Genomic DNA, 25,794 nt, shown 5'->3' with positions numbered 1-25,794 from the left:
GTGTGTGTGTGTGTGTGTGTGTGTGTGTGTGTGTGTACCAAGTGCGTTTTCCAAAATTAACAGTAAGGAAAAATGACAACAATTGGGTCATAAATTCTATTTATCATTGCAATTTGACACTCTGTCCAATGATTGTAAAAAGTCATTGGGTCTGTAAGGCTGGAGAAACTTTCACGGTAATGTGACAGAAAATATTTAAGACCTAGCCTATCGAATCTTGATTTAAGACAATTCAAGACTTTTTAAGACACCCTGAAAAAGACAAAATAACCACAAGGAGACACAAAGGGAGCACAAAGAGATGCAAAACCACCACAAAGTCTGGTGTCTTCCTCTTATGAAGGAGAGGTGGAGGGGGCCCTTTGCTTATCTGTGCCCAGGGGCCCATTGTGATGCTAACTCTATACTCCTGCCTCCGAATTGGAGTGTATCATCTACTGTGCACCAGAGATTAGACTGGCCCACTCCCATCAGCAGCAGAATTACATTGCATTGGTCTGAGCAAGCATCATCTGCCAGTTGAGTTTGTTAGAAACGCGCTACAGCTGATTGATTTTGTATCGGTGCTGACTGACATTTGATACAGTCAGTTGGTTACGTCCTTATTAGGCGACCGGCTCGCAGCAGTGGAGCCCTGAGGTGACTCCACCTTTTTTCCAGCTCCATCAACGGGTTGAGTCAAGAGGAAGATTTTAGCAGAGAGGAAGAGGAAGCAGACTGTCTTCACACACGAGCCGGGCGACGCTTTCAGCCTGCTTTTGACAGTTTCCGCAGGTTTAAACAAGGTGAGTAGTTTCTTTAACTGGTTTTATACAGTGTCACAGTTCGCGGTCTGTGGACTTAAAGAGGTTTTTAGTTCATTTCAGGTGCGTTTATTTCTTGGGAGGGGTGCTGGGGGCGCGCTGTGCCAGTTTCCGTAACGTCATGCCCAAGTTTTATTCATTCAGGGGCTTCATTTGTTGTTTTTATTTCCAAGTGGAGTATTTTAGACTAAAATACACGTTTTCTGCTCATTAAAAATGCTGGGGTTAGTGTTTCTGCAAATGAAAGTTGGGCGCGTGTCACCTCTGACCTCGTATCCGGTGCGCACGAATGTGTATCCCTTGAAAACATGTGGTTTACAATGAAATTTGCATACCAATCAGTGTAGTTATTTTAGCCATTGATGCTGTCGTCCTGTATCTCATCATTTGCACCTGTGCTGCGGACAAAGAGCTCATTGACAGCCGGGTCTCCTCCGCTCGGCTCAGTGGGTGTCCTGCACTTTGAAGGCTTTTATATCCTAATGGGAGTGATAAAGAGGACACTTTGTTGTGTGTGTTTATGTGCAACAGGTAGATCAGCATTTTACCTTTAGTTTCATTAGAGTCTATCAAAGTGAGACTTACCTGCTGGCCACATGTTGTAACTGTGTCTAACGGTTTAGAGACAGAGTGGACTCAGGTGCATTCATGTGTCCACCTTGTTAGGAGCTCTTGGTAGCTCTACTGTGCCTAAGGTGTTATCAGAGAGGCACACATTTGAAAAAAATGGGTCCGGTTTAGTTCACTCTCGAGCACAGATTTGTAAGACTGCTGGATGTCATTTGTCATTTTTTGGTAACTGAGAATATGTATTTGGTTGGCATTTGACTCACTTGAGTAGAAGGAGGAGTTGAACTTTTTACCATGTGACTCTGTATAGATGAGTAAATATTAATCACATCATATAGCCCTGATACTCTTACAAACTGATCGCCCTTGGGCCAAATCTGGCCAGTGCCAGGGTGCCATCCACCTAACATTTGCATGTAGGGCCCATGTTGGTAGTAAATGAGCTGAAAATAGGCCCCATATGGGATTGTTCACGGGTTCCATTTTGACCCCATGTCAGTTGGGCACTAGGGTGGGTTTACTCAAGTGAGCCCCAGATAAGGTGCCCATTTCGGGCCCATACATAGTTGCTACCCAGGTAGCCCCAGCATAACCCCTGTGGAGCCCACTTAGGTAAACCCATCCATGTGGGCGATTGGCATGGCGTCAATATGGAGCCCATGGACAATATCATATGGGGCCCACTTGTCAGAAGAACATGTAGTACCCACATGGGCCTCGCATAAGATGTTGGCTGGGCCACTTTCCACCACTTTCTAATTTAAAATGAAAATAAATTGGGTTGGAATTGAACCCGCAGCCACTGTGGCATGGGCACAGCCTTTGTACATGGGGCATTTGCTCTATCCGCTAAGCCAGTGGGTGCCCCTAGACTTACTATTTGTAGCTCAGCTGCTAACGTTAGCCACCCTGCTGCTGCAACAAGGGCTCCGGTGTGATCCTTCTTCTTTTAGAAACTTTTTCAGCCAGCCTTAAACCGTAGGGTCTTTGTGGAGACTTCGTAAAATGAATCCATAATGTTAAAGTCTCACAGTAAATGTCTCCTGTAATTATTTATTAGCTTTCCGAGTAAAAATTAGATTGAAAGATGTTCAAAGCTCTACACTGTCACCAGCTGTCCAATTACAGTGGAGAAGAAACAAATACCACATAGACCAGCCGTCATAGAGGACAAATGCAAGTGCCAAACAACCAGCTGGGAAAAGAAATGCTTTAGTGGACACACAGTCTTATTAAAGTTACACCAGCACCTGTCCGACCAATCAGAATTTGGTTTGACAAGAGCATATTGAAAACCAGTAGCCCAAGAAATAAGGTGTCAGAGTGCATAGAAAAGCATCAAAATGGAGCTTGTTTATCAAAAAAGAAAGCACTAGGAGAGAATCTCCCGGACGCCCCCAATAGAGGTTGGAGCTAAGCCCCTAATGTCCCAAATCCTATAAATGCCCCTGCGTACTCCTGACCTGTGCACAGCTGCAAACGCTGAAACTAGGCAATTCATGTTTTTCATATATACTAAATAATATTTATTAATTAACTGGCCCCTGGGCTCCTGTCTTTTGCAAAAGTGGCCCCCAGGTAAAGAAAGTTGAGTGTCCCTGTCATAGGCTAAAGATAACATTCTCAATAATTACTTAACTTTGAGACCCGCCTGGATTACTGCATGCAGCAGTCATGTCAAACTCTCTTTCAGTTCCATTATCCTAGGAGGTAGACAGAACCACAAACAGCCACACTTCACCTTCATACAAACAATACTGCAAGGCTCAGTTTGTTTTTACTACAGAGGTGTCATGTAACACCTGAATGTTCCAGAGGAAACAGTGCTGCGTTTTGCAAGTGATGCAACTGAGGCAAGTCCTGCAAAGCTGACAGATATTTTTTTTTTTTTTTTTTTTTGCAAGATTGCAACTTTTTTAATCGCAGTAAAAAAAATGCAAACATTAACAGTCCAACTAAAATTGTGACCTGAATCGCAATGGCAATATTTAAAAAAATAACTGCAATATATTGTGCCTTGCATATCTTGCAGACCTAGTTACTTATTCTTTATGGTTACACAGAAAATGAAAATGCTGAATATGCTGCAGCAGACCCTGCGCTCGTCTGTACATTGAATTAATGTTTCTCGAACATACTGGCCAACCCTCATTGATGCTTTTCTTCTCAGATGATGGCCAAGTGAGGTAGATAATGGATCACTGACTCTGTGTAGTATGTAAACATAAGCCATAGCCAACGGCTGTGGGATGGAGACAAAGGACCTCAAGGTCAACCAGCCCAGGTGTATGTCTAATAGTAATGTAAACACTACAGCAGCATTGTGACTGTTACTGCTGCAGCGTTGCATTTCATTATCACTCCATCAGCCTCTAATGTCAACACCCTCTCTGAAGGACTCATTTGATGCCAAGTTTCAGCCAGTGGAAGTGACGCTCACTTTTTAAAAGAACAAATGTTTAACCAGGTTTTTGTCAAGAAAACCTGTGCAGGCAGAGCTGGGTGTGTTTATGCAGCAGTCAAACATCACACAGACCACAGTCCCCCTCCTGTTGGTCACTGAGTGAGCAGTTGTAGTAAAGTGCTTTGCCAAGGAGTGGAAAAATGTTGGTCATGCATGTTTCCCTCGCCACATATACCCAACAAGCCTGGTGGTAAAGGGATCCTTGTCAACTGAAGCACGAAGCAAGCGACAGTTTGTGACCCCGGGGTATTTGAAAACGTTCAAGATGGTGACAGTTGTTTCATAATGACTCCCTCTGGCAAACTGCAAAATTTACGCTGTATTAACATGTAAATAAATAACTCAGTCAGTGAGACCAAACTGAAGTTCGTAGAGCATCTCTCCTATCTCAGTAACCGCATAAATACTTACCCCCACATTAGCTACTTTAAATGACGCTATAAGTACACTCCCTTGTTGGTATTTTAAGAGACTGTTTTGTAATTCATGCTTTGATGTTTCATTTCTCCTTTTGAGGAAGCTATCTTATGTGAAATTTAGCATTTCATTAGGGTAAATGTCATGAATACCAGTTATGGGTTAAGTTAAGGATACTGTTACCTGTTACAGATGCACTTTGTGGTGCTAAGTTTGTGATGGTGTTTTTGTCATACAGTACAAATCTTGTCTAGTGCAACTTTCAGACCCACCCTTCCACCCCCACTCATAGCATTGTAGTTTCAGTGGATTGAATTGACTCAACTGAGTGTAAGTTTATTAAAGCTGCGCTTCAGTGGCTGTTACAGTCCTTTAAATATGTCATGATGACCTCGGAGATGACTGGCTGTGTTTTGACCAGCATGCCGAGAAAGGTGTGTTTTTAGTCTAATCAGTGGCTGCTTTGTTTGTCCTGTAATTATTAATTTCCTTGTAAGGTCATGCGTTGGTTTTTAATATCTGCCAAGAATTAGACCAAAGGTCAGATTGTAAAAAATACAGTTGTTAGAAAGTGTGAAATGATATGAATCTTTAGGAGACATTGGCGCACCTGCCTATTGTTTTCTCTCTGTATGTCATAAATTTCGTATCAGACAACTCCATCTTCAGTTTTGCAGTCATCACCATGTGTGCATGTTTGAAACGATCATGTGGAAGTTCTTGTCATATTAGCATCTGAGGTATTCCTGACAGACATGGCGAGTGTCATTCCAGTCGTGGTTGAGTCTTGCATAATGGCAACCTGTCTGTGGGGCGTGTTTAACACTTGCCCCATATATCAAGTCTGGAGTTGTTTTGTTGATGAGTTTGAGCACGCTCTTCCAAGAGGCAGCTGCGAGGACACACCCTGAAGTGGACAAGGAAAAACTTTCAATGAGGGGGAATGCTGGGGCTTTTTAACACACATTAGGGAATCCCTTTCAGTACTTAATAGATGCTAGTAGATGAATGATGATTGTACTTAACACAGTTATCTGTGTGAAGTGTGTTTGCTTCAGTCTTGCTTGTTGTTTGTGTAGCCAGTCCTCTTTCCAGATTACATAGTGGAGAGGAGGTTGTGTGGCTCAGGCTCCAGATGTTTTGTGACACCTGGAAGCTGCTTTACATCCTTCTCGATCCATCTTTATCATGTACAGTACAGGCCAAAAGTTTGGACACACCTTCTCATTCAATGCGTTTTCTTTATTTTCATGACTATTTACATTGTAGATTCTCACTGAAGGCATCAAAACTATGAATGAACACATGTGGAGTTATGTACTTAACAAAAAAAGGTGAAATAACTGAAAACATGTTTTATATTCTAGTTTCTTCAAAATAGCCACCCTTTGCTCTGATTACTGCTTTGCACACTCTTGGCATTCTCTCGATGAGCTTCAAGAGGTAGTCACCTGAAATGGTTTCCACTTCACAGGTGTGCCTTATCAGGGTTAATTAGTGGAATTTCTTGCTTTATCAATGGGGTTGGGACCATCAGTTGTGTTGTGCAGAAGTCAGGTTAATACACAGCCGACAGCCCTATTGGACAACTGTTAAAATTCATATTATGGCAAGAACCAATCAGCTAACTAAAGAAAAACGTGTGGCCATCATTACTTTAAGAAATGAAGGTCAGTCAGTCCAGAAAATTGCAAAAACTTTAAATGTGTCCCCAAGTGGAGTCGCAAAAACCATCAAGCGCTACAACGAAACTGGCACACATGAGGACCGACCCAGGAAAGGAAGACCAAGAGTCACCTCTGCTTCTGAGGATAAGTTCATCCGAGTCACCAGCCTCAGAAATCGCAAGTTAACAGCAGCTCAGATCAGAGACCAGATGAATGCCACACAGAGTTCTAGCAGCAGACCCATCTCTAGAACAACTGTTAAGAGGAGACTGCGCCAATCAGGCCTTCATGGTCAAATAGCTGCTAGGAAACCACTGCTAAGGAGAGGCAACAAGCAGAAGAGATTTGTTTGGGCCAAGAAACACAAGGAATGAACATTAGACCAGTGGAAATCTGTGCTTTGGTCTGATGAGTCCAAATTTGAGATCTTTGGTTCCAACCGCCGTGTCTTTGTGAGACGCAGAAAAGGTGAACGGATGGATTCCACATGCCTGGTTCCCACTGTGAAGCATGGAGGAGGAGGTGTGATGGTGTGGGGGTGTTTTGCTGGTGACACTGTTGGGGATTTATTCAAAATTGAAGGCACACTGAACCAGCATGGCTACCACAGCATCCTGCAGCGACATGCCATCCCATCCGGTTTGCGTTTAGTTGGACCATCATTTATTTTTCAACAGGACCCCAAACACACCTCCAGGCTGTGTAAGGGCTATTTGACCAAGAAGGAGAGTGATGGAGTGCTGCGGCAGATGACCTGGCCTCCACAGTCACCGGACCTGAACCCAATCGAGATGGTTTGGGGTGAGCTGGACCGCAGAGTGAAGGCAAAGGGGCCAACAAGTGCTAAACACCTCTGGGAACTCCTTCAAGACTGTTGGAAAACCATTTCAGGTGACTACCTCTTGAAGCTCATCGGGAGAATGCCAAGAGTGTGCAAAGCAGTAATCAGAGCAAAGGGTGGCTATTTTGAAGAAACTAGAATATAAAACATGTTTTCAGTTATTTCACCTTTTTTTGTTAAGTACATAACTCCACATGTGTTCATTCATAGTTTTGATGCCTTCAGTGAGAATCTACAATGTAAATAGTCATGAAAATAAAGAAAACGCATTGAATGAGAAGGTGTGTCCAAACTTTTGGCCTGTACTGTATGTTCACATTCTATGTATCATTTTAGTCATTTGTATGGTGTATATTGGGATTTCCATAAGTACAGAGAGTTCTGTATGCTGCAGAGTTAAAAAAGCCCCTTAAGGCAAATTGTGATTTGAGATACTGGGTTATATAATTACTTGACTTGAAAGGATATCACATTACAGTTGGACTGGTTTTTGTAGCACAGATAGAAAACCGGGAACTCATCAGGAGTTGTTTCAGTTGTTAAAGTTATTCGAGCATTTCAAGTGATGGCATGTTTTTGAACGGGACCGTCCCACCTTCCCACCGACAACATTTTTTCTCTGTGAGCTCCAGTCACACCTTGTAGATTTTTGCATACTCTTGAGCATTGCCTCCCAAGCTTTACCTTATATAAGACAAAACTGTCAGCTCAGTGGAGCAGGTGGATTCAAAGGCCTGGATGCAGGCAGTCCCAATGTACCGTCTGTTCCTTACTTTTTTCCCCCTAGGTTTGGCCTTTATTTCAGTCAGTTCTTTAAACACTGTACCATCCAAGGTCACATTGCTGAGAATTGAGAATGCAGCGACATCTTCTAAGTACAAAAGTCAGAAGGGTCAATGAGCATGAGTAGTCAAGATGAGCATACAGGTTTTTGAAGTGTGTGTAAACACCAGTCACTGTTTACAGAATACCTTTGTGGTTCAACTTTGTCCTACAGTACTTTCCATGGTTGTGTGCACACAGTTTTCCTTTGCAGTGAGGGATTATTTTAGGTGTGTGGATGAATTTACGTTTGATTTTACCTCTAAAGTGCTGTCTTTGCCCTGTTTGGCTTTATTGTGGTGATGTCTCCACGTTCTCTGCAATTACTTGGAGTGCAGTGTTATCATAACTGATGGGAAATGATAAATAAAATAGTTATGATGACTCAAAACTACACTATAAAACTGTGCAATTAATGTCACTTTTTTATGTGTGGCTGAAAATGACTGATCAAGCTTCAGCAGTTCCTAAACATATAGCCCTGCGATAGTGTGGCGACCTGTCCAAGGTGTACCCCACCTCTTGCCAATGTGAGATGGGATAGGCTCCAGCTCCCCCACGACCCCTAACAGGATAAGAGTTACACAAATGAATGAATGAATGAATGAGTTCCTAAACATAATTATTTGCAACATTAAACCTATCTAGTTGCAACACTATTTAAGGGAGTCATAATTCTGCAGGTCCCCCTGTTAACACCCCAGTAAGTGGACACAGCCTGCAAGATGCCACCATGCAAATTAACTTTCCATTGTTCTTCCTGCACCTGCTCAGCTGCAGTCGTTTCTCCACAAGCTCCATCAGCTCGAGTTCATTCACAAGGATGCGAAGCTCTATTGTTGTGTGTGGAAAGTTCCAGAAATCGGAGTCGTTGAGACCGGCAGAGGGGACAGAGAAGAAGGGAGGGGCGTGAAGAGAATGAGACCAGTGTTGGCCTTGTCTGAATAGCTGCAGGTAGGGGTGAAACTGCACCCCCACCACCACCTACACTCACACCCCCACACACACCCTCAGGTTAACACAATGAAAAGGAGACGGTGTAAACATGTCGCGTCCAGACAAGTTCAGCAACATTCCTGTGCATGGGGGGTTACTACGGTTACTACAGTTACTACGACTTAGGTCTTTGGTCAGTTTTTTCTGAAAGTTAGTTTGTCTTCAGTGTGTTTTGTTTTTAACATGGATGTTGAATTTGCATATCACCAAGTCTGCGGTATTTTTTTTTTTTATTATACCACAAATTTAGCATGCATGGCTGGAAACTGATGGGCACATTCAAATCTAGAGGGGGGTATGCAGTTAGTTTTGATTTTTTTTATATAACTAACAATGTCTCTGGCCCATGCATTCTTAAATTCAGATGCAGCAGAAGACAAGGTTGCAGAGATACAGAGTTAAAGAGAGGGATGATTTTGCATTCAAATTCAGTGTGGTGTAAACTTGAGAACAGTTAAATGCATGTAATAAGCCCTGAATTAATGTTAAATGTTTTACTGTCAAGTGTCTGATCCATCTCAACAAGGCTTTTTGGCTGTTTTACATTTGCCTTTTTTCCTTTTTTGGGCAAATATGTCATCGGCCAGACCAACCCGTGAGCTGTGCAAGTTTTGAATGATTTATGATCTGGTAGTTTTATTTTTCCTTTGAAGCGTTTTTGGGTGACAATGGAGCAAAACCAGTTTGGATGAGATTGAGTTGTAACTCGTGTGGAATGAGACCAGCCTTTTTTGGATACAGCTCTTCTTTTTCTCAGTTGTTACCTTTAGACATAGTTAAGACAGACATATTTGGACTCAGCGAAAGTGGGCCCCAGGTGGCAGTGCTGTCACCCAGGAAGTGCTCTGAGTAATGTCTTTGTTTTCCCTTGGGTGGGTTTGTCATCCCTCTGCCTTGATAGGAATGCGTGTTATTGTTTTTGCTAAGTGACACTAGTATTCACTTAGCTGGTATCTTTGTCAACTTGGCATTCACTCCATTTTGCAGCTGCCATTCATGACTTTCTGCTGACTTGTTGTGAGGACAGGAAGAGACCTGACAAAAAGGACATCTTCTGCTAAGCCGAACTACTTATTACCTGACACTATCAGTCTTAGCTTTTCACAAGTATTTCTGCATTAATCTCTGAAGCATCATTTCTTTACAGAAGATGTTTTTCACATTGCACAGCTTGACCTGAGATTTGTACCTTGGCAGCAAACTCCTCACACCAGTGTGTGATATGCTGGTGGAAAATTCTGGGAGACTTGTGCTCAGTGCTATAATGCATCTGATGCACACAAGTTCCTGCTTTTACATTTTCCAAGTCAACAGATGCTTTAATATACCAAGATTATCAATAATTTAGAACTAGGTTTTGACTGCATATCTAACACACTTACAATCCATACCCAGGAGAGTTTAAATGATGTAACTCTTATGCATTTCAAGGTGAAGTTATAGATGTGAGGTCACGCAATACTTTATGTAATGAATTGTTTTCTAGTCTGAAATAAGCAGGTGTATTTTGTTTGGCACTGTGTCCTGGAAACAGGGTGTATCTACAATTCATGTCTCATCTCTGGAATTTTACCGAGGCATTAAAGGGTTGGTTCGGGATCGTATGCAGTACTTATATGTAGTCAGTGTATTGCCTTCAGTAGATGGTGGTTGGCGCACCCCCACTTTGGAATAGCAGGCAGGGGTCCCACCAGAGAACCATTGCCATTGACAGGGGTTGATATCAAAATGTGTTTTAGCCACCTTTTAAAAGAGGCCTAAAAAAAATATCAATATCAGTCTAAGTGGACGCTGTATTGAGGATTTTTTCACTGCTTTGGCTCGCCGTCAGACAACCCTTTTCTTTGACACTGCATTTTCTCAACCATAAAACTTCCATATGACTGCACCTCCACTACCGCACACTGTATTACTCTGACTGACTGTAAGTGGTTTATGGAATAGATGACAAAAACATGTCAAAATGAGTGATTATGACAGCAACAATGAAATGCTGTTCTCTGTGGAGACAAGATGATACTGTTCTAAACTATAGTTTATAGAAGAGGAACCTCTGCAGAGGGAGATGGAACAGGCCAAGAGAGAGAGCAGAGCAACTTCTGTGGAAACTGGAGGCCAAGAAAGAGAACAAGGTACCTGATGGTGCAGATGTGTGAACTGTAAATGATGCTGACAGACCCAGAGAGCTACTGATGCCGTGAGGGGGACTTGGTTCAGGATCTTTCTGAATCAGAGGATGCCAGAACAGATACAGTCTGCATCAGCGTTGGGGGTAACGTGTTTACAGAAGTAAGGTGTTACAGTAATGTATTACGTTTTAGTAGTAATAAAGTAAGGTAACACATTACCAGCAGGATTTTGTGTAATATTACTGTATTTGCAATGTCACGTAATGCATTACCACCCGACATAAACTGTTTTCTCTCATCCACACTGGTCCACATCACTCCACTTCCACCAGTGCACCACCAGAAAAAAAATCATCCAAAAGGTCTTCTGTCTTGTCATGTCATTACAGACCTAATAACGAGTTGTCTTCAAAGTAAGTTTTTCTTTGTTTGATTAGCCCAGCAAGACACAAGCGCGCACTATGTTTGAAATACTGATACGTACAAAAGTAAAGTTTCTTTTATGTCTGATTTCACAACAGAACTTTCTGACCCAAACAGCTGATCTGCGGAGTGATTCAGTGCACAGTAAGGGCAGCGCAGTAATACTGACGTTTTACAGTTGAGAAAATGTAGTGCCAAAGAAAAAGGCTGGCTGCCGGTAAGGTCAAGCAGTGAATAAATCCTTTTTTTATGTGGGCCTCCTTTAAGGTGGCTAAAGTACATTTTAATATCAACCCCCGTCCACAGCAATATAATGCTGAGCTTCCCTGGAGGGACTCCTGCCTGCTATTCCAAACTGGGGACGCGCTGACCGTCACCGTAATGCACTGAATATACAGTACAGGCCAAAAGTTTGGACACACCTTCTCATTCAATGCGTTTTCTTTATTTTCATGACTATTTACATTGTAGATTCTCACTGAAGGCATCAAAACTATGAATGAACACATGTGGAGTTATGTACTTAACAAAAAAAGGTGAAATAACTGAAAACATGTTTTATATTCTAGTTTCTTCAAAATAGCCACCCTTTGCTCTGATTACTGCTTTGCACACTCTTGGCATTCTCCCGATGAGCTTCAAGAGGTAGCCACCTGAAATGGTTTTCCAACAGTCTTGAAGGAGTTTCCAGAGGTGTTTAGCACTTGTTGGCCCCTTTGCCTTCACTCTGCGGTCCAGCTCACCCCAAACCATCTCGATTGGGTTCAGGTCCGGTGACTGTGGAGGCCAGGTCATCTGCCGCAGCACTCCATCACTCTCCTTCTTGGTCAAATAGCCCTTACACAGCCTGGAGGTGTGTTTGGGGTCATTGTCCTGTTGAAAAATAAATGATGGTCCAACTAAACGCAAACCGGATGGGATGGCATGTCGCTGCAGGATGCTGTGGTAGCCATGCTGGTTCAGTGTGCCTTCAATTTTGAATAAATCCCCAACAGTGTCACCAGCAAAACACCCCCACACCATCACACCTCCTCCTCCATGCTTCACAGTGGGAACCAGGCATGTGGAATCCATCCGTTCACCTTTTCTGCGTCTCACAAAGACACGGCAGTTGGAACCAAAGATCTCAAATTAGGACTCATCAGACCAAAGCACAGATTTCCACTGGTCTAATGTCCATTCCTTGTGTTTCTTGGCCCAAACAAATCTCTTCTGCTTGTTGCCTCTCCTTAGCAGTGGTTTCCTAGCAGCTATTTGACCATGAAGGCCTGATTGGCGCAGTCTCCTCTTAACAGTTGTTCTAGAAATGGGTCTGCTGCTAGAACTCTGTGTGGCATTCATCTGGTCTCTGATCTGAGCTGCTGTTAACTTGCGATTTCTGAGGCTGGTGACTCGGATGAACTTATCCTCAGAAGCAGAGGTGACTCTTGGTCTTCCTTTCCTGGGTCGGTCCTCATGTGTGCCAGTTTCATTGTAGCGCTTGATGGTTTTTGCGACTCCACTTGGGGACACATGTAAAGTTTTTGCAATTTTCCGGACTGACTGACCTTCATTTCTTAAAGTAATGATGGCCACTCGTTTTTCTTTAGTTAGCTGATTGGTTCTTGCCATAATATGAATTTTAACAGTTGTCCAATAGGGCTGTCGACTGTGTATTAACCTGACTTCTGCACAACACAACTGATGGTCCCAACCCCATTGATAAAGCAAGAAATTCCACTAATTAACCCTGATAAGGCACACCTGTGAAGTGGAAACCATTTCAGGTGACTACCTCTTGAAGCTCATCGAGAGAATGCCAAGAGTGTGCAAAGCAGTAATCAGAGCAAAGGGTGGCTATTTTGAAGAAACTAGAATATAAAACATGTTTTCAGTTATTTCACCTTTTTTTGTTAAGTACATAACTCCACGTGTTCATTCATAGTTTTGATGCCTTCAGTGAGAATCTACAATGTAAATAGTCATGAAAATAAAGAAAGCGCATTGAATGAGAAGGTGTGTCCAAACTTTTGGCCTGTACAGGCCAAAAGTTTGGACACAATGAGTGGCCATCATTACTTTAAGAAATGAAGGTCAGTCCGGAAAATTGCAAAAACTTTAAATGTGTCCCCAAGTGGAGTCGCAAAAACCATCAAGCGCTACAACGAAACTGGCACACATGAGGACCGACCCAGGAAAGGAAGACCAAGAGTCACCTCTGCTTCTGAGGATAAGTTCATCCGAGTCACCAGCCTCAGAAATCGCAAGTTAACAGCAGCTCAGATCAGAGACCAGATGAATGCCACACAGAGTTCTAGCAGCAGACCCATCTCTAGAACAACTGTTAAGAGGAGACTGCGCCAATCAGGCCTTCATGGTCAAATAGCTGCTAGGAAACCACTGCTAAGGAGAGGCAACAAGCAGAAGAGATTTGTTTGGGCCAAGAAACACAAGGAATGGACATTAGACCAGTGGAAATCCGTGCTTTGGTCTGATGAGTCCTAATTTGAGATCTATGGTTCCAACCGCCGTGTCTTTGTGAGACGCAGAAAAGGTGAACGGATGGATTCCACATGCCTGGTTCCCACTGTGAAGCATGGAGGAGGAGGTGTGATGGTGTGGGGGTGTTTTGCTGGTGACACTGTTGGGGATTTATTCAAAATTGAAGGCACACTGAACCAGCATGGCTACCACAGCATCCTGCAGCGACATGCCATCCCATCCGGTTTGCGTTTAATTGGACGATCATTTATTTTTCAACAGGACAATGACCCCAAACACACCTCCAGGCTGTGTAAGGGCTATTTGACCAAGAAGGAGAGTGATGGAGTGCTGCGGCAGATGACCTGGCCTCCACAGTCACCGGACCTGAACCCAATCCAGATGGTTTGGGGTGAGCTGGACCGCAGAGTGAAGGCAAAGGGGCCAACAAGTGCTAAACACCTCTGGGAACTCCTTCAAGACTGTTGGAAAACCATTTCAGGTGACTACCTCTTGAAGCTCATCAAGAGAATGCCAAGAGTGTGCAAAGCAGTAATCAGAGCAAAGGGTGGCTATTTTGAAGAAACTAGAATATAAAACATGTTTTCAGTTATTTCACCTTTTTTTTTTAAGTACATAACTCCACATGTGTTCATTCATAGTTTTGATGCCTTCAGTGAGAATCTACAATGTAAATAGTCATGAAAATAAAGAAAACGCATTGAATGAGAAGGTGTGTCCAAACTTTTGGCCTGTACTGTAACTCAGCGGTGAACATGTCCCTGTCCCAACCTTTTAGTAATGTGCTGCTGCAGGCATCAAATTCCAGTTTACAGTCACAAATAACAATAGTTATCAGTGTGAACATTACATCTCTTTGTACTGTATTTAATTGAATATAGGTCATAAAAGGATTTACAAAGCCTTGCATTCTTTTTATTTGTGTTTTACGCAGCATCCCAGCAGGTGTTGAGCTGGCAGGACAAGATTACTATCATGTTTTAAATGGCTCTGTCAGCAACTATGGCAAGGAACGATGATCTATTTTGTTGTCAGGCGTGTTTCGGTATTTGGAGGAGGGGCTAAGATGCACTGCCCATCACCCCCCAGTGACAGAGTGACAGGTAAAACCAGCCCAGTGAATCAGATACAGTGAACTGAAGAGGGCTTTCACAGAGACAAGATCACCTGTGCTGCGCTGTCAGATATCTGTGATTTGAACAGGCAAGTTCAACTAGAATTTGCAAACAAAAAGGGCACCAGACAATAGGCTTTTAATGGCAATTACTGACTTTTAGAGTTCGTATTGCTGTTTGTGTTTTACTTACAAGCCTTCCCAAGCTAAATTTTGAGCATGAGATGGCTTTGCAGTGTTGTTTTAACTCTATTAGTCTGCAAGTGCAAATGCTGCCTTGTAGATTGATTACAAATGTGTCACTTAGAAACTTTAAATGTTCAAGCTACTGTGTGTGGACCACACTGATAGCTAGGTATGTTGCAAAGCTGAGGAAGTCATGAATGCTAAATAAGGGTTTCCCTGTACATGTTTCCATCTACCTGCTACCAGAGGACTAAAGTTATCCATAAGCAGAAAATTTTGAAAACTACTGTTACATTTTGTTCGTCTTTAGAAAAGCTGGGTGTGGTAGTGAGATCAGAGTAAGTGATTCTTATCAAGGAGAACAAAACCTCCGTACATGACGCGCTCAGAGGAATTTTAAGCATTATTGTATGACTCATGTCTTCCCTCTGCAGCAGTCGTTTTGGTCTGTCATTAGTGTTACTCTCCAACCCTGAGCAAACTTCAACCTTGTATGACTGTTTATGTCACTTCCTAGGTCGAATGTTTTAAATTTTTCTCTGTTTCTCTTTCTCAGTTTCCACTAAGCTGGATGTTTATGCTTAGATTTGTGAGTATGCAGTGTGAAGCAAACATAAAGTGGGTCTGTGCCAAATATTCAACAACAAAAGCACATAAAAACTGATAGAAATGCAACGACTATGGGCTTGTTTCAGGTATTTTAGCCATGACATTGATTGTCTCCCAACACAGAGAGAAACATGGAAGCTAGTTTTGCTTTATGGGTGTTGGCCGGTTAGAGAGGCGTAACAATGGCCCCCTTCATGATAACAGAGTCTCCACTGATTTCTCGCCTGCTGCCTGTGAATAATATTATCAGCCCACCCCTGAGCGAAAACTTACAGGGTGACTCCAGAGTCGTGTGTGTTTCTTTGTGTGTGTGTGTTTCAGTGGGTGGAGGGTGCGATACAAAGAGTCAAACAGAGTCAAAGGTGGGGACTCAAACTTTTTAAATTCAGGGCGGCGGTCACAAAAGTAGCAGGTCGCATTTTATATCGTGGAGTTTTGTAGTGTGGGTTTAAATAGGGGCCATCTCTCTCTCACCCCAGTTGTACTCTGCCTTGGCGCTCGCTTACACACAGTGCTCGCTCTCTCTGGCTCAGCCTCTTTCCCTCCCTCACCTTCTGTGAGCTAGTTATTCATCCACTGTGTGAGTCAGGGAGGGTGGGGATTTGGAAGACTGCTGTACCAGTCACACTTTGTCAGTTTACTTTCTCATTCCCTTACCCCATCTCTCTCTCTCTCTCTCTCTCTCTGTGTCTCTCTCTTTCTGTCTCTATTCCTCTCCCTGCTCTGCTGTTTCCTCTGTATTGCTGCTGCCGCCTCAGCCTGCCCGCCTGCCTGCCTGCTCTTCCGCCCTTATAGTTTACAGAGAGGCTTTGCCGTCCTGTGAAAGAAGAATCCACACTGGCTTTTGATGTTTTAAGGGGAGAATTATTCTAGTCTCAACAAGGTAAGTTGCATAATCTTACATAGAAGGTGAACTAACTTGTGTGGAGTCTGCCCACATGTTGAGCAGCTCGGGTATTTTTTAGAGGGAAGGTTTCTCTTTTTTTTGGTGTTTGAGGATATCAGGCTGCTCTGGTTGAAATGTCTGATTTTATAACGGATACTTCACTGTGTGTTTGGCTAATGGGATCCTGTCTGCTCCTCTGAATTTTTTTTTTCTTTTTGGTTCATCATTAACTCCTGAGTGTGAGCTCCCTTTTTCCATCTCTATGATTCATTGACATGGCTCTCATAGGAAATGTCCCCCCTCCCTTTCCACTGTTTTATATCTCCTTTGTAAAGTAAACCAGCCACCTCGTTGTCAAGGTAATATTGAACGAGTGGTTTTGGTGGGACATACCAGGAAGGAGTAACAGTGTTTTTTGTGTTTTTTTGTAGAACTAATCAAAAGCTTTTATTTTAGTTTGTCACAAGAACAAACTGATGTAGCTAAAAGCTGTAAATCCTGAACATTTCTGTTGAGAGGGTGCAGAGGTCACTGCTTAAAGTCAGGGTGGTGTTTAAATGGTCATGTGACTGCAGCTAAATTGCTCCACTCTGTCATGGAAATTACACAGCAGACACTTTGTGGACCCCTCTCACAGTTATGAGGAAGTTCCTGTCCTCTTGTGGAATTGCAACTAGTATTGCTGATACAGCTAAACAGCAGTGGCAGTTAAAGTTCAGTTCTTCAGTTTATACTAGTGATCCAAACTCTGAGGTGACACTAACGCCTCTAATTGGTGGTGATTAGGAACCGTTAAGTGGTGTCATTGTGTTTGAGTTCACAGGTATAGGCAGGAAATGGTACAAAGAATTGATGTTCACTAACTGGTGTTACTTACTAGGGGTGTAATGATACATTGATCTGGACCAGTATATCGATTCAATGACCAAAGAGCCATTATTCTATATGCCTTTATTTTGAAATTCTCATGGCACATTTGTCACCACTTGCATCCCAAGCTTAGCACCAAGCAGACTAGGGAAGGAGCCAAGAAAAAGACAATGAGGATATTTACTGATATCGTCACAGATCGGTTGCAGGCCCCTCAGCTGAATCGAACCGTGATATATATGGACTTAATTTGATTATTTTCACAAGCAATATGAACCAAGTTACCCATGTCCTTTGTACCTCTGACTACGGATGCAAAAATCATCCTTTGTAAATTCAGACATAGTCCAAAAGTTAAATTCCCACATTTCTACTTCAAATATGAAACCTGAGGCGCTATAAAAACATGTTGCTCCATAAGTGAAATATTTGAGTTCAATACATCTTAGACTACACCCGTATTGGAAATTCCTTTTACTCCCTGATATCACAACCAGCATTGGCCCCAAAAATCCAACATTGGTCAGGCTCTAATATCAGAACATATTAAAGAATCGATATAATATCGTATCGTGATGAAACTTGTGTTTTACACCCCTAATATTGAGTTGTTCTTTTTAAAATGGTCTTTGCCACTTGATGAAAAGTTTTTTTGTGGTTTCATTGAGCTGGAACGGTCGGGGCTTCATTTTCAATTTTCTGAAAACTTCTATCTTCATCAGGGCCTTAGGATACAGAAATATTGTTTCCTTTTTCTTGTTAGTGTTAATGATCATAAGACTGTCCTCCTGACTCACACAATCAGTTTTATTATTGGTCAGTATTCTCTAAAGATCCCTTTCCAGTGACTCACGTGTTGCATGTTCATACAGTAGTTTGAACATGAACTGAGAGATTTAATAAGTTGTATACAAAGAGCAAATTCTACATATTGTAATATTGTCTACAACATAATTTGATCTGTTTTCTAATGTATAAAAACTTACACTAAACTATTAAAATATAAAGAATCACCAACACAATGAAGGGAGAATTGTGGCTTCAGGAATTCCTTTTTAAATATCAGATGTAAACAGATCATCTCATCTGTTTATCATCTCAGATTAAAGCCTTGTGATGTGGTCAAACTGCCTCAACACAACTCAGAGTCACTGTGTTACAGGAACTAAGACGTCACCACTTACCTGAACAGATGGTCATCTTCTCCGTTTAACTGTTCAGCATTTTTCCTCAGAACAAGACAGACTGCACACAACAGACATGATGGTACTGTTGAAATGTGAGGCGCCTGGCCAAATGCCTCACCATCGGTTTAAACACAACCACAGCGTTTTGTATGTATCTGATCTGCTATACAGCACACCATCATGGGCACATTATGTGATAACGGCTGCATAGATGTTAGAAATTGGTCTGGAATGCTGAACCCAATCACCTGTAAGCCTGAACAAGAAGATCTACTAGAAAGATACTGTGCTGTTGACATTGCTTTGTGGTTAACAATTGAAAATCCCTGAGGTGAGCAAGCTGCAGGGGGTATCTACACAGGGAAGAAGAATGTCCAGGTTGTGAGATATTATCTGTTTACACTGTCGATGCGTGCTGCTCACAATCCGTTTTAACTTCGACACAATGAATGCACAAAATAAGCAGATCAAGGGCTGTTATGTTTTCATTTGAACTGTGCAAAAAGGGGCTACAGCTGGAGGTCTTTAGATGTTATATTTGCCATTCTGAATCCCGAACTTGACAGTACCAATTTGATACCATTGCATTTAAAAATGAATAACAGCTACTGCTAACCCTGAAACTAGGGTTTTGAATACTGTACATGTTGCCTTACTGGTGGGACTTTCCAGTGTAAATTATTGCCCTTATCGCTGACATTTTGCTACCAGCTAATGTTAAACTAAACTGCAAATCAGTTCTTTTTCATGACTCTAAAACAGTAGCTGCAAATGGCTACACAGGGCAGCTTGCTGCATGGGCTAAGAAAAATTAATTGCCATGAAAACATTAGTGCTTAGACTAGTGTTCCTGTATTTTAGGCAGTATCGGAGGCATTTCCAGTACTGGTATCGGAACAACTCAAGCTGCAGCAGCAATTTTAGATTTTTTGCATTCAGTGTAAGTTAGTTCCTGCAGATGTAAGAAATGTGTTTTACATGCATTGCCTTGAAGTTTTCAGTTGCTCACTTGCACACTAAAACAGGCTTGAAAACAAGTGTGCACATGTACAAATTCCACCGTCTGTTATCCCGTGATAACATACAAGCTTAAACATACATCTTTAAATTTATACCCAGCTCATTGTTGGCAAAATGCATAGCTGTAGATCAAATGTCTTTGCACTGTATTCTTTCTCTCTGTTTGCCTGAGCAGCACCTTTGTGAGCTCCCTGCCCTTCATTGCACAGCATGAAATTATTAGCTGTTAATTATATTGGCTTAAGGCGGGCTGCTCTTTAGGCCTTGGGCAGTGAAAACTCAGAGCTTTGTAGATTGTACAACAATGGCGTGGTGAGAGAGGAGACCGCACCCTGTGTGTCCTCTACTTTGTGAATATGCTTTACAGTTTACACTTGATATGATAAGCCTTTGTCAACAGAGAATTACGCAGCTCTGAAAACCATAGCAACATTCATGTGTGCACATATATGTAGTTTAACTGATAGATTCTGTTTACAGTGGCAGTTTTCCAATAAGTGCAGTTGCCACATAAGAAGAAGTAACGCTTGTTAGTTTAAGGAACTCGAATATCAGCATAAGCGTTTTGCATGTTGTATTATTAGTTCAGTGATCAGGAACTCTGCCTTGTTGACTCCCAGTTGGGTTCATTTAAGGAGAGCAGTTTGGGTGTTGTGTCTTAACTTCTGGCACGAGTCCTGCACACAAGCAGCCAGTAGAGTGCCGCCTTACTGTGGGATGAGGGATGCCCTCCCAGTTCCCTGTAGCACCTCCTCTCTGATATCAGGCCATGTCTCATGAGCTGTTTGAGCAAAGCATCCTGGGATTTTTGTTGGGAGGGCTTGTTTGGTGAGAGATGAGCTGCGCTGTCCTGGTAATTGCATTTCAATCCCGCTGAATCAGGAAATGTCTCCGAATGCTCCTCCTTAAAAGCATTCATTGGCCACGCGTGATCGCCAGGAAAACCCAAGCAATGAATAAGACATGTGATTTTTATTTGTCGGTATTTATGTAATCCATTCTTGATGGACAGTACTGTTGAGTGTTGTTCTTTTAAAGTATCACATCCAAAAGGACTACATCTGGATTCAGAAGACATGTTCAAGATGTGCAACCTTCAAAAGTGGCAAAAAATAAAAAGTTTGTTGAATTAAGTGATATTTCAGTCTTTGAATTACTGTCATGGGATTGGTGGAGGCATTGTTACTGTTTGTCTTGACATGAGACATAAAGTAACAATAGGCTTATTGTTTTTTTTGCAGATACTTGGGTCACAATACAAGGCGGCAAACATGCTTCGAGAGATCCAGGAGATTGGCTCACACGCCATGGATATCTACGACTACCTCTTGGCGGGAATTGGTAGGTAACTTACCTGAGTAAATAAAGACAATCACAATTTGTGTTTGTTGTTAAATGTAATCGTGTCTTTTTATTTTGCCCCTCTAGATCCGCGGCTGAAGGGATATCCACTGATGCAGAGTCCTATTCCCATGTCCGCAATACTGCTGAGTTACCTGTTCTTTGTACTGTACCTGGGACCTCGCTTAATGGCCAATCGCAAGCCCTTCCAGCTCAAGGAAGCCATGATAGTCTACAACTTCACACTAGTGGTGCTCTCGATATACATCGTCTATGAAGTAAGTTAAAGTCTAACATTTAAAGATGTGTAATTAAAGGACGGATCCATCTGTGTTCTTTTGAGGGTTCTTCAAATGGAAACGCTCATTTAGGGGTGTCATATCAGTGTAATATTTTTCCCCACTTTACCTTGCAGTCAGTCTTTTCTAACAGAGAATTTAAGCTGTTATATCACTCTCTTCAAAGCCACCAGACTTCTTTGACAAAACAATTGATTTACATCTCAGAACACAGGAGTTGCTGGTCTACTAACATGGTGTCCACAGCAGTACATTGATTTGCTGCTGTGACAGTTAACAGGTTTGAGGAATGCAGCTAATGTGACAGATCAATAACACATAGGGCTACATCCACATTATAAGAAAATGTTCCCCAAATCTGTTTTGTATCTCATGAGACACAGATCTGATTTGTTTTGTTTTTTTAGAGCAGTGTGGACACAGAAAGTTTAGATATGGTCCACTTTCATATATGGCCTGAAATTCAATACATATCCAGTCACTGGCCGTGCAGCTGCTGTGAGAGTGGTATCAGATCAGATCACTCACCGCACAGTGTAGGAGCAGTCCGTTAAAACTACAGAAGGCTGCCGCGGTCGTGAGCCATGGAGCTCTTTGACGGGGTTAGCTTGTCTACATTTGAGTCCTGCTGCGACAGCCTGTCGTAAGGCACCAACAGATATATCGGAATGTAGCTCTAGACATCCTAAAGTTTTAGAGGAACTGTTCTCACATGAAACCCTCCACATTGCGGCCCCATCACTCCTGACTCCTCTCCTGCACCCACACCCCTCTCTCCACGGAGCTGCCAGCAATAGTTGCTAACAGAGCCGTAGCTATGGCTTTTTATTTCCCTTCGTCCCTCATGCTCAACATATGATAAATTGTCATCCAACCTCTGCAGCAACTCATTCAGGAGATGAACACTTGCACCGCCATGTCATTACTATTTCCCCCCACATGCCTATCATGCAAATGTGACATTTTTTTGTTGTTTTTTCGTGCATGACGTCATTGGTGGCGTGTGAAAGGCATTTCAGGGCAGAGATACGTTCACACTGATGTCAGTCATGAGTCACCTCAAACATGAATGTAAACAGTCCAGGCAGGAAGATAGGGTCTGGGGGATAAATCAGCATTGAGGGTTAAGCCCTGTAACATGAACTAAAGAGGCACATGAAGCAACGCCATCACATAGAAAGCTACGTCACATGGGAAATGTTTTTAAAAGGGCTTGAGAAAATCTCATGCTAATACAGACTTCAAGAAATAATGTAACCGCCCCTTAATTTACTTCCTACACATAGTGCAGCTCTCAGAATGGGCATATCTTAATTTATGTAGCTTTGGTTGAATTTATATCTGTAAGAATCACTATTTGTTTTTAGCTATGAATACAAACTACAAAATACAGTGAGTCTCCAAGTAAATAAACTTTTCTCATTTAGTTCCTGATGTCTGGTTGGCTCACATCATATACCTGGCGATGCGACGCAGTTGATACGTCCGACAGTCCTGAAGCACTTCGAGTAAGTCCTCGCTGTAATAAGTCGGACACAATTCTTGACAAATAATAAGTGAAATGATTATTTAACCAACTCTTTATTTTTCTCACCAGATGGTCCGAGTGGCCTGGCTGTTCTGGTTCTCCAAGATTATTGAGCTCATGGACACAGTAAGTTTGTTACTCAGTGGCCTCTGTGTGTAGTTTCGGTCACTGTGTCTTGGCTTTAACTGATCAATATCTTCTTTCGATCAGCTGTTCTTCGTGTTGAGGAAAAAGCACGGCCAGGTCACCTTCCTACACATCTTCCACCACTCCTTCATGCCCTGGACCTGGTGGTGGGGAGTTGGCTATGCTCCTGGTGAGTACACACTAACTTGATCTTGATTTATTTAAGACTTTGAAAATGATTAACGGAGAAGCAAGTGCAGGTGGAAGGTTGTCGTGACGTCAACTTCATCATGCAAACCAGTCATGTACATATTTACCTGTACAATCAGCTACACTGTCCCCTTTTTCGGGACCTTAAAGAAACATTGTGCAGGATACCAAGAATATCTAGAATAGTGAGAAAAATTAAGGATGTAGAGGCCGTAGACGTTTCACTCTGAGGCTCTACACTGGTCTGAGTCAGCCTAAAGCTGTTTCATCATTACCCCAGGTGGAATGGGATCTTTCCATGCCATGGTGAATTCTACCGTCCACGTCATCATGTATTTCTACTATGGCCTTGCTGCTGCTGGACCACGCTTCCAGAAGTTTTTGTGGTGGAAGAAATACATGACTGCCATTCAGCTGGTACGGACACCCTACACTCCATTTTCTGTGTAGTTTGCTTCATCATTAATTTTTAATTTTAATTTTGCTACTCATGGGCCTCTGGGAGCAGCTCCAGGACCGCATGATGTAGCCTGAATGCATTTATTTAGAGCCTTTATCCAATGTCTTTAACTACTCTGGTTCCCTCAGTATGTTTTTAAATGCCAAGTTAATGTCTCTGCCCCAAAGGCACTGAGACAAATTCCTCTACATTTATTTTTAGTAAGTGCTTGGCTGACTCTTGATTTCTTCCCAACAGACCCAGTTTGTCTTGGTATCTCTCCATGCTACCCAGTATTACTTCATGGACAGCTGCGACTACCAGTTCCCCATGATCCTCCACCTCATCTGGATGTACGGAACCTTCTTCTTCGTGCTCTTCTCCAACTTCTGGATCCAGGCTTATGTGAAGGGTAAACGGTTGCCCAAACAGGACGTTAAGCAGTGTCAGAACGGCACAGCTGTCTACACCAACGGCAAACACTACGAGAACGGCATCAACCACGGAGCCACCAACGGCACCAGCAATGGCTCAGCTCGCCACGAGAACGGCAGCGCTCACATGAACAAGATGAAGAAGGCCTAGGATCTCTGGAAGGAAACACCCAAGAAGTATGACCCAGAAAACCTGTTAAAAGTATGGTTTCCAAAGATAGTTTTGGCTGTGTTTCTTTTCCTGTTTTTAGTTGTGTATGCAACAAATGGGGAAATGATGTTGTCAATGATCTCCACAGTTGGGGTCCCACATATGGTTGGTTGTTTTGTTTGTTTTTTTATTTGGAACACCATTTATGGAACAAAATGTATGAAGAGAAGATGTTTTGACCTAAATGTTATCTTCACTGATGTTGCAACAACCACCCAGTTCAGTATGACACTGGTGGCCTTTCACCCCACTTGCCTTCACTACTTATCTGACTCCCACGTTGTTCTGACCCCCCTGTGGACAGATGACTGTACAGTTTCTATCGAACTTGAAAATACTTTTTGTAAATAGTTTTACAGCAAACAAAAGAATAACTAATTGTATTGGTATGCTTTAGACTTTCTAAATTTTGTTATATTGTGTATTTAAAATTAAATGCCAATAAATTCAATTTTAAATTATCTTATACATTTTATGTGTCAGTATTTTCACTTGCACAGTAGGTGCTTATTGTACGTTATAGCTGTAGGGGCTTTGGGTGAATACATTGTGCTCTGTTGCAACAGTGAAGAAAAGTATTTGCATTGCTTGCTTGAGCCCCTCATCTCTGCCATCCCAAGTATGTGGAGCAAGTAGGAGGTAAACAAGAGCCCCATTCTGTTTTGTTTAAAGAGATTCATAGTAAGAGGCAGAGAGAAAGCATCCTGCGGAACGGATCTCCACCCACATTACTCAACCATCAGCTGGGTTCATCAGGGACAAAAATGTGGTCATATTTCCATTAGTACTTGAGTGAAGGGGTTGTTTTTACACTCATTCAGTCTTCAAATGGATGCAAGATGTATAAACAAGGGCTGGAACAGGCAGCTTTTCCTTTTATTGCAACATACAGCCACAACATTAAAACCACTGACAGGCAAAGTGAATAACGTTTATCATTTGTTGCAATGCAATGTTCTGCTGGGAAATCTTGGGTCCTGGTATTCATGCGGATGCCACTTGAGATGCAATGACCGTTGCAGACCAAGTACATCCCCTCATAGCAACAGCACTCCCCGATGACAGTATCCACCCTCAGCAGGATAATGCTTCATGCTGCACTACAAAAACGGCTCAGGAATGGCCCGAGGAACGTGACAAAGATCTCAAGGCGTCAACCTGGCCCCAGAATTCCCAAGATCCCAATCTGAGCATCTGAGGAATAGAGACAGGACCTCTGGGGGTGGCCTGTATTGTCTGGCACCAGGGCGTTGGGGGCAGATTTTTTCAGTCCTGTGGGTTGCGAGGTGGGGTAGAAACACATCCAACGCATCCTTAACTGAGTCGGGATCTAGAGAATTTGTCCAACAGTGCAAAAACTCAGGAATGTGACAAAGAGCTCAAGGCGTCTCTGTGACATGCTGGTACCCCACCTTGCAACCCACAGGACTCAAAGGATCCACTGCCAACGTCCTGGTGCCAGACACCACAGGACACCCCTAGAGGCCATGTGCCCATGCCTCGACAGGCCCCAGCGTAGGTCGGACCGGGCTCTGACCTATCGAGGCACGGACACAGAACCTCTAGGGTACCAGCACATCCTGCAGATGCTTGATCAGATCGGGATCTGGGGAATTGGAAGCCCAGGGTGATGCCTTCAGCTGTTTCTCACGTTCCTCGGGCCACTCATTGTGGTGTTGCATGGTGCATTGCCCTGCTGGGAGGCCACTGTCAATGGCGAT

The 25,794-nt window shown here is 42.7% G+C and overlaps 1 protein-coding gene across 4 annotated transcripts; it reads left to right on the top strand.

Moving 5' to 3' along the window:
- Positions 1-645: 645 nt before the first annotated feature.
- Positions 646-24,539, top strand: elovl1b (ELOVL fatty acid elongase 1b). Of its 4 annotated transcripts, XM_033620821.2 has the most exons (9): positions 647-785; positions 16,281-16,405; positions 20,727-20,826; positions 20,914-21,104; positions 22,553-22,633; positions 22,723-22,779; positions 22,864-22,969; positions 23,270-23,406; positions 23,687-24,539. In XM_033620821.2, exons 3-9 carry the CDS (start codon positions 20,757-20,759, stop codon positions 24,011-24,013), a joined length of 969 nt encoding a protein of 322 aa, XP_033476712.1. In that variant the 5' UTR covers positions 647-785; positions 16,281-16,405; positions 20,727-20,756; the 3' UTR covers positions 24,014-24,539. The 4 variants fall into 4 exon arrangements, with proteins under 4 accessions (XP_033476713.1, XP_033476712.1, XP_078024823.1 ...); XM_033620822.2 differs by lacking the exon at positions 16,281-16,405 and having other exon boundaries at positions 646-785; XM_078168697.1 differs by lacking the exon at positions 647-785 and having other exon boundaries at positions 16,258-16,405.
- The last annotated feature ends 1,255 nt before the right edge of the window (positions 24,540-25,794 follow it).

This window comes from Epinephelus lanceolatus, chromosome 6 (genome assembly GCF_041903045.1).
Source record: "Epinephelus lanceolatus isolate andai-2023 chromosome 6, ASM4190304v1, whole genome shotgun sequence".
In the NCBI taxonomy this organism is placed as follows: Eukaryota; Metazoa; Chordata; class Actinopteri; order Perciformes; family Serranidae; genus Epinephelus; species Epinephelus lanceolatus.
Note: the sequence above shows the minus strand (reverse complement) of the source record. Positions and strands in the feature narration are given on the sequence as shown.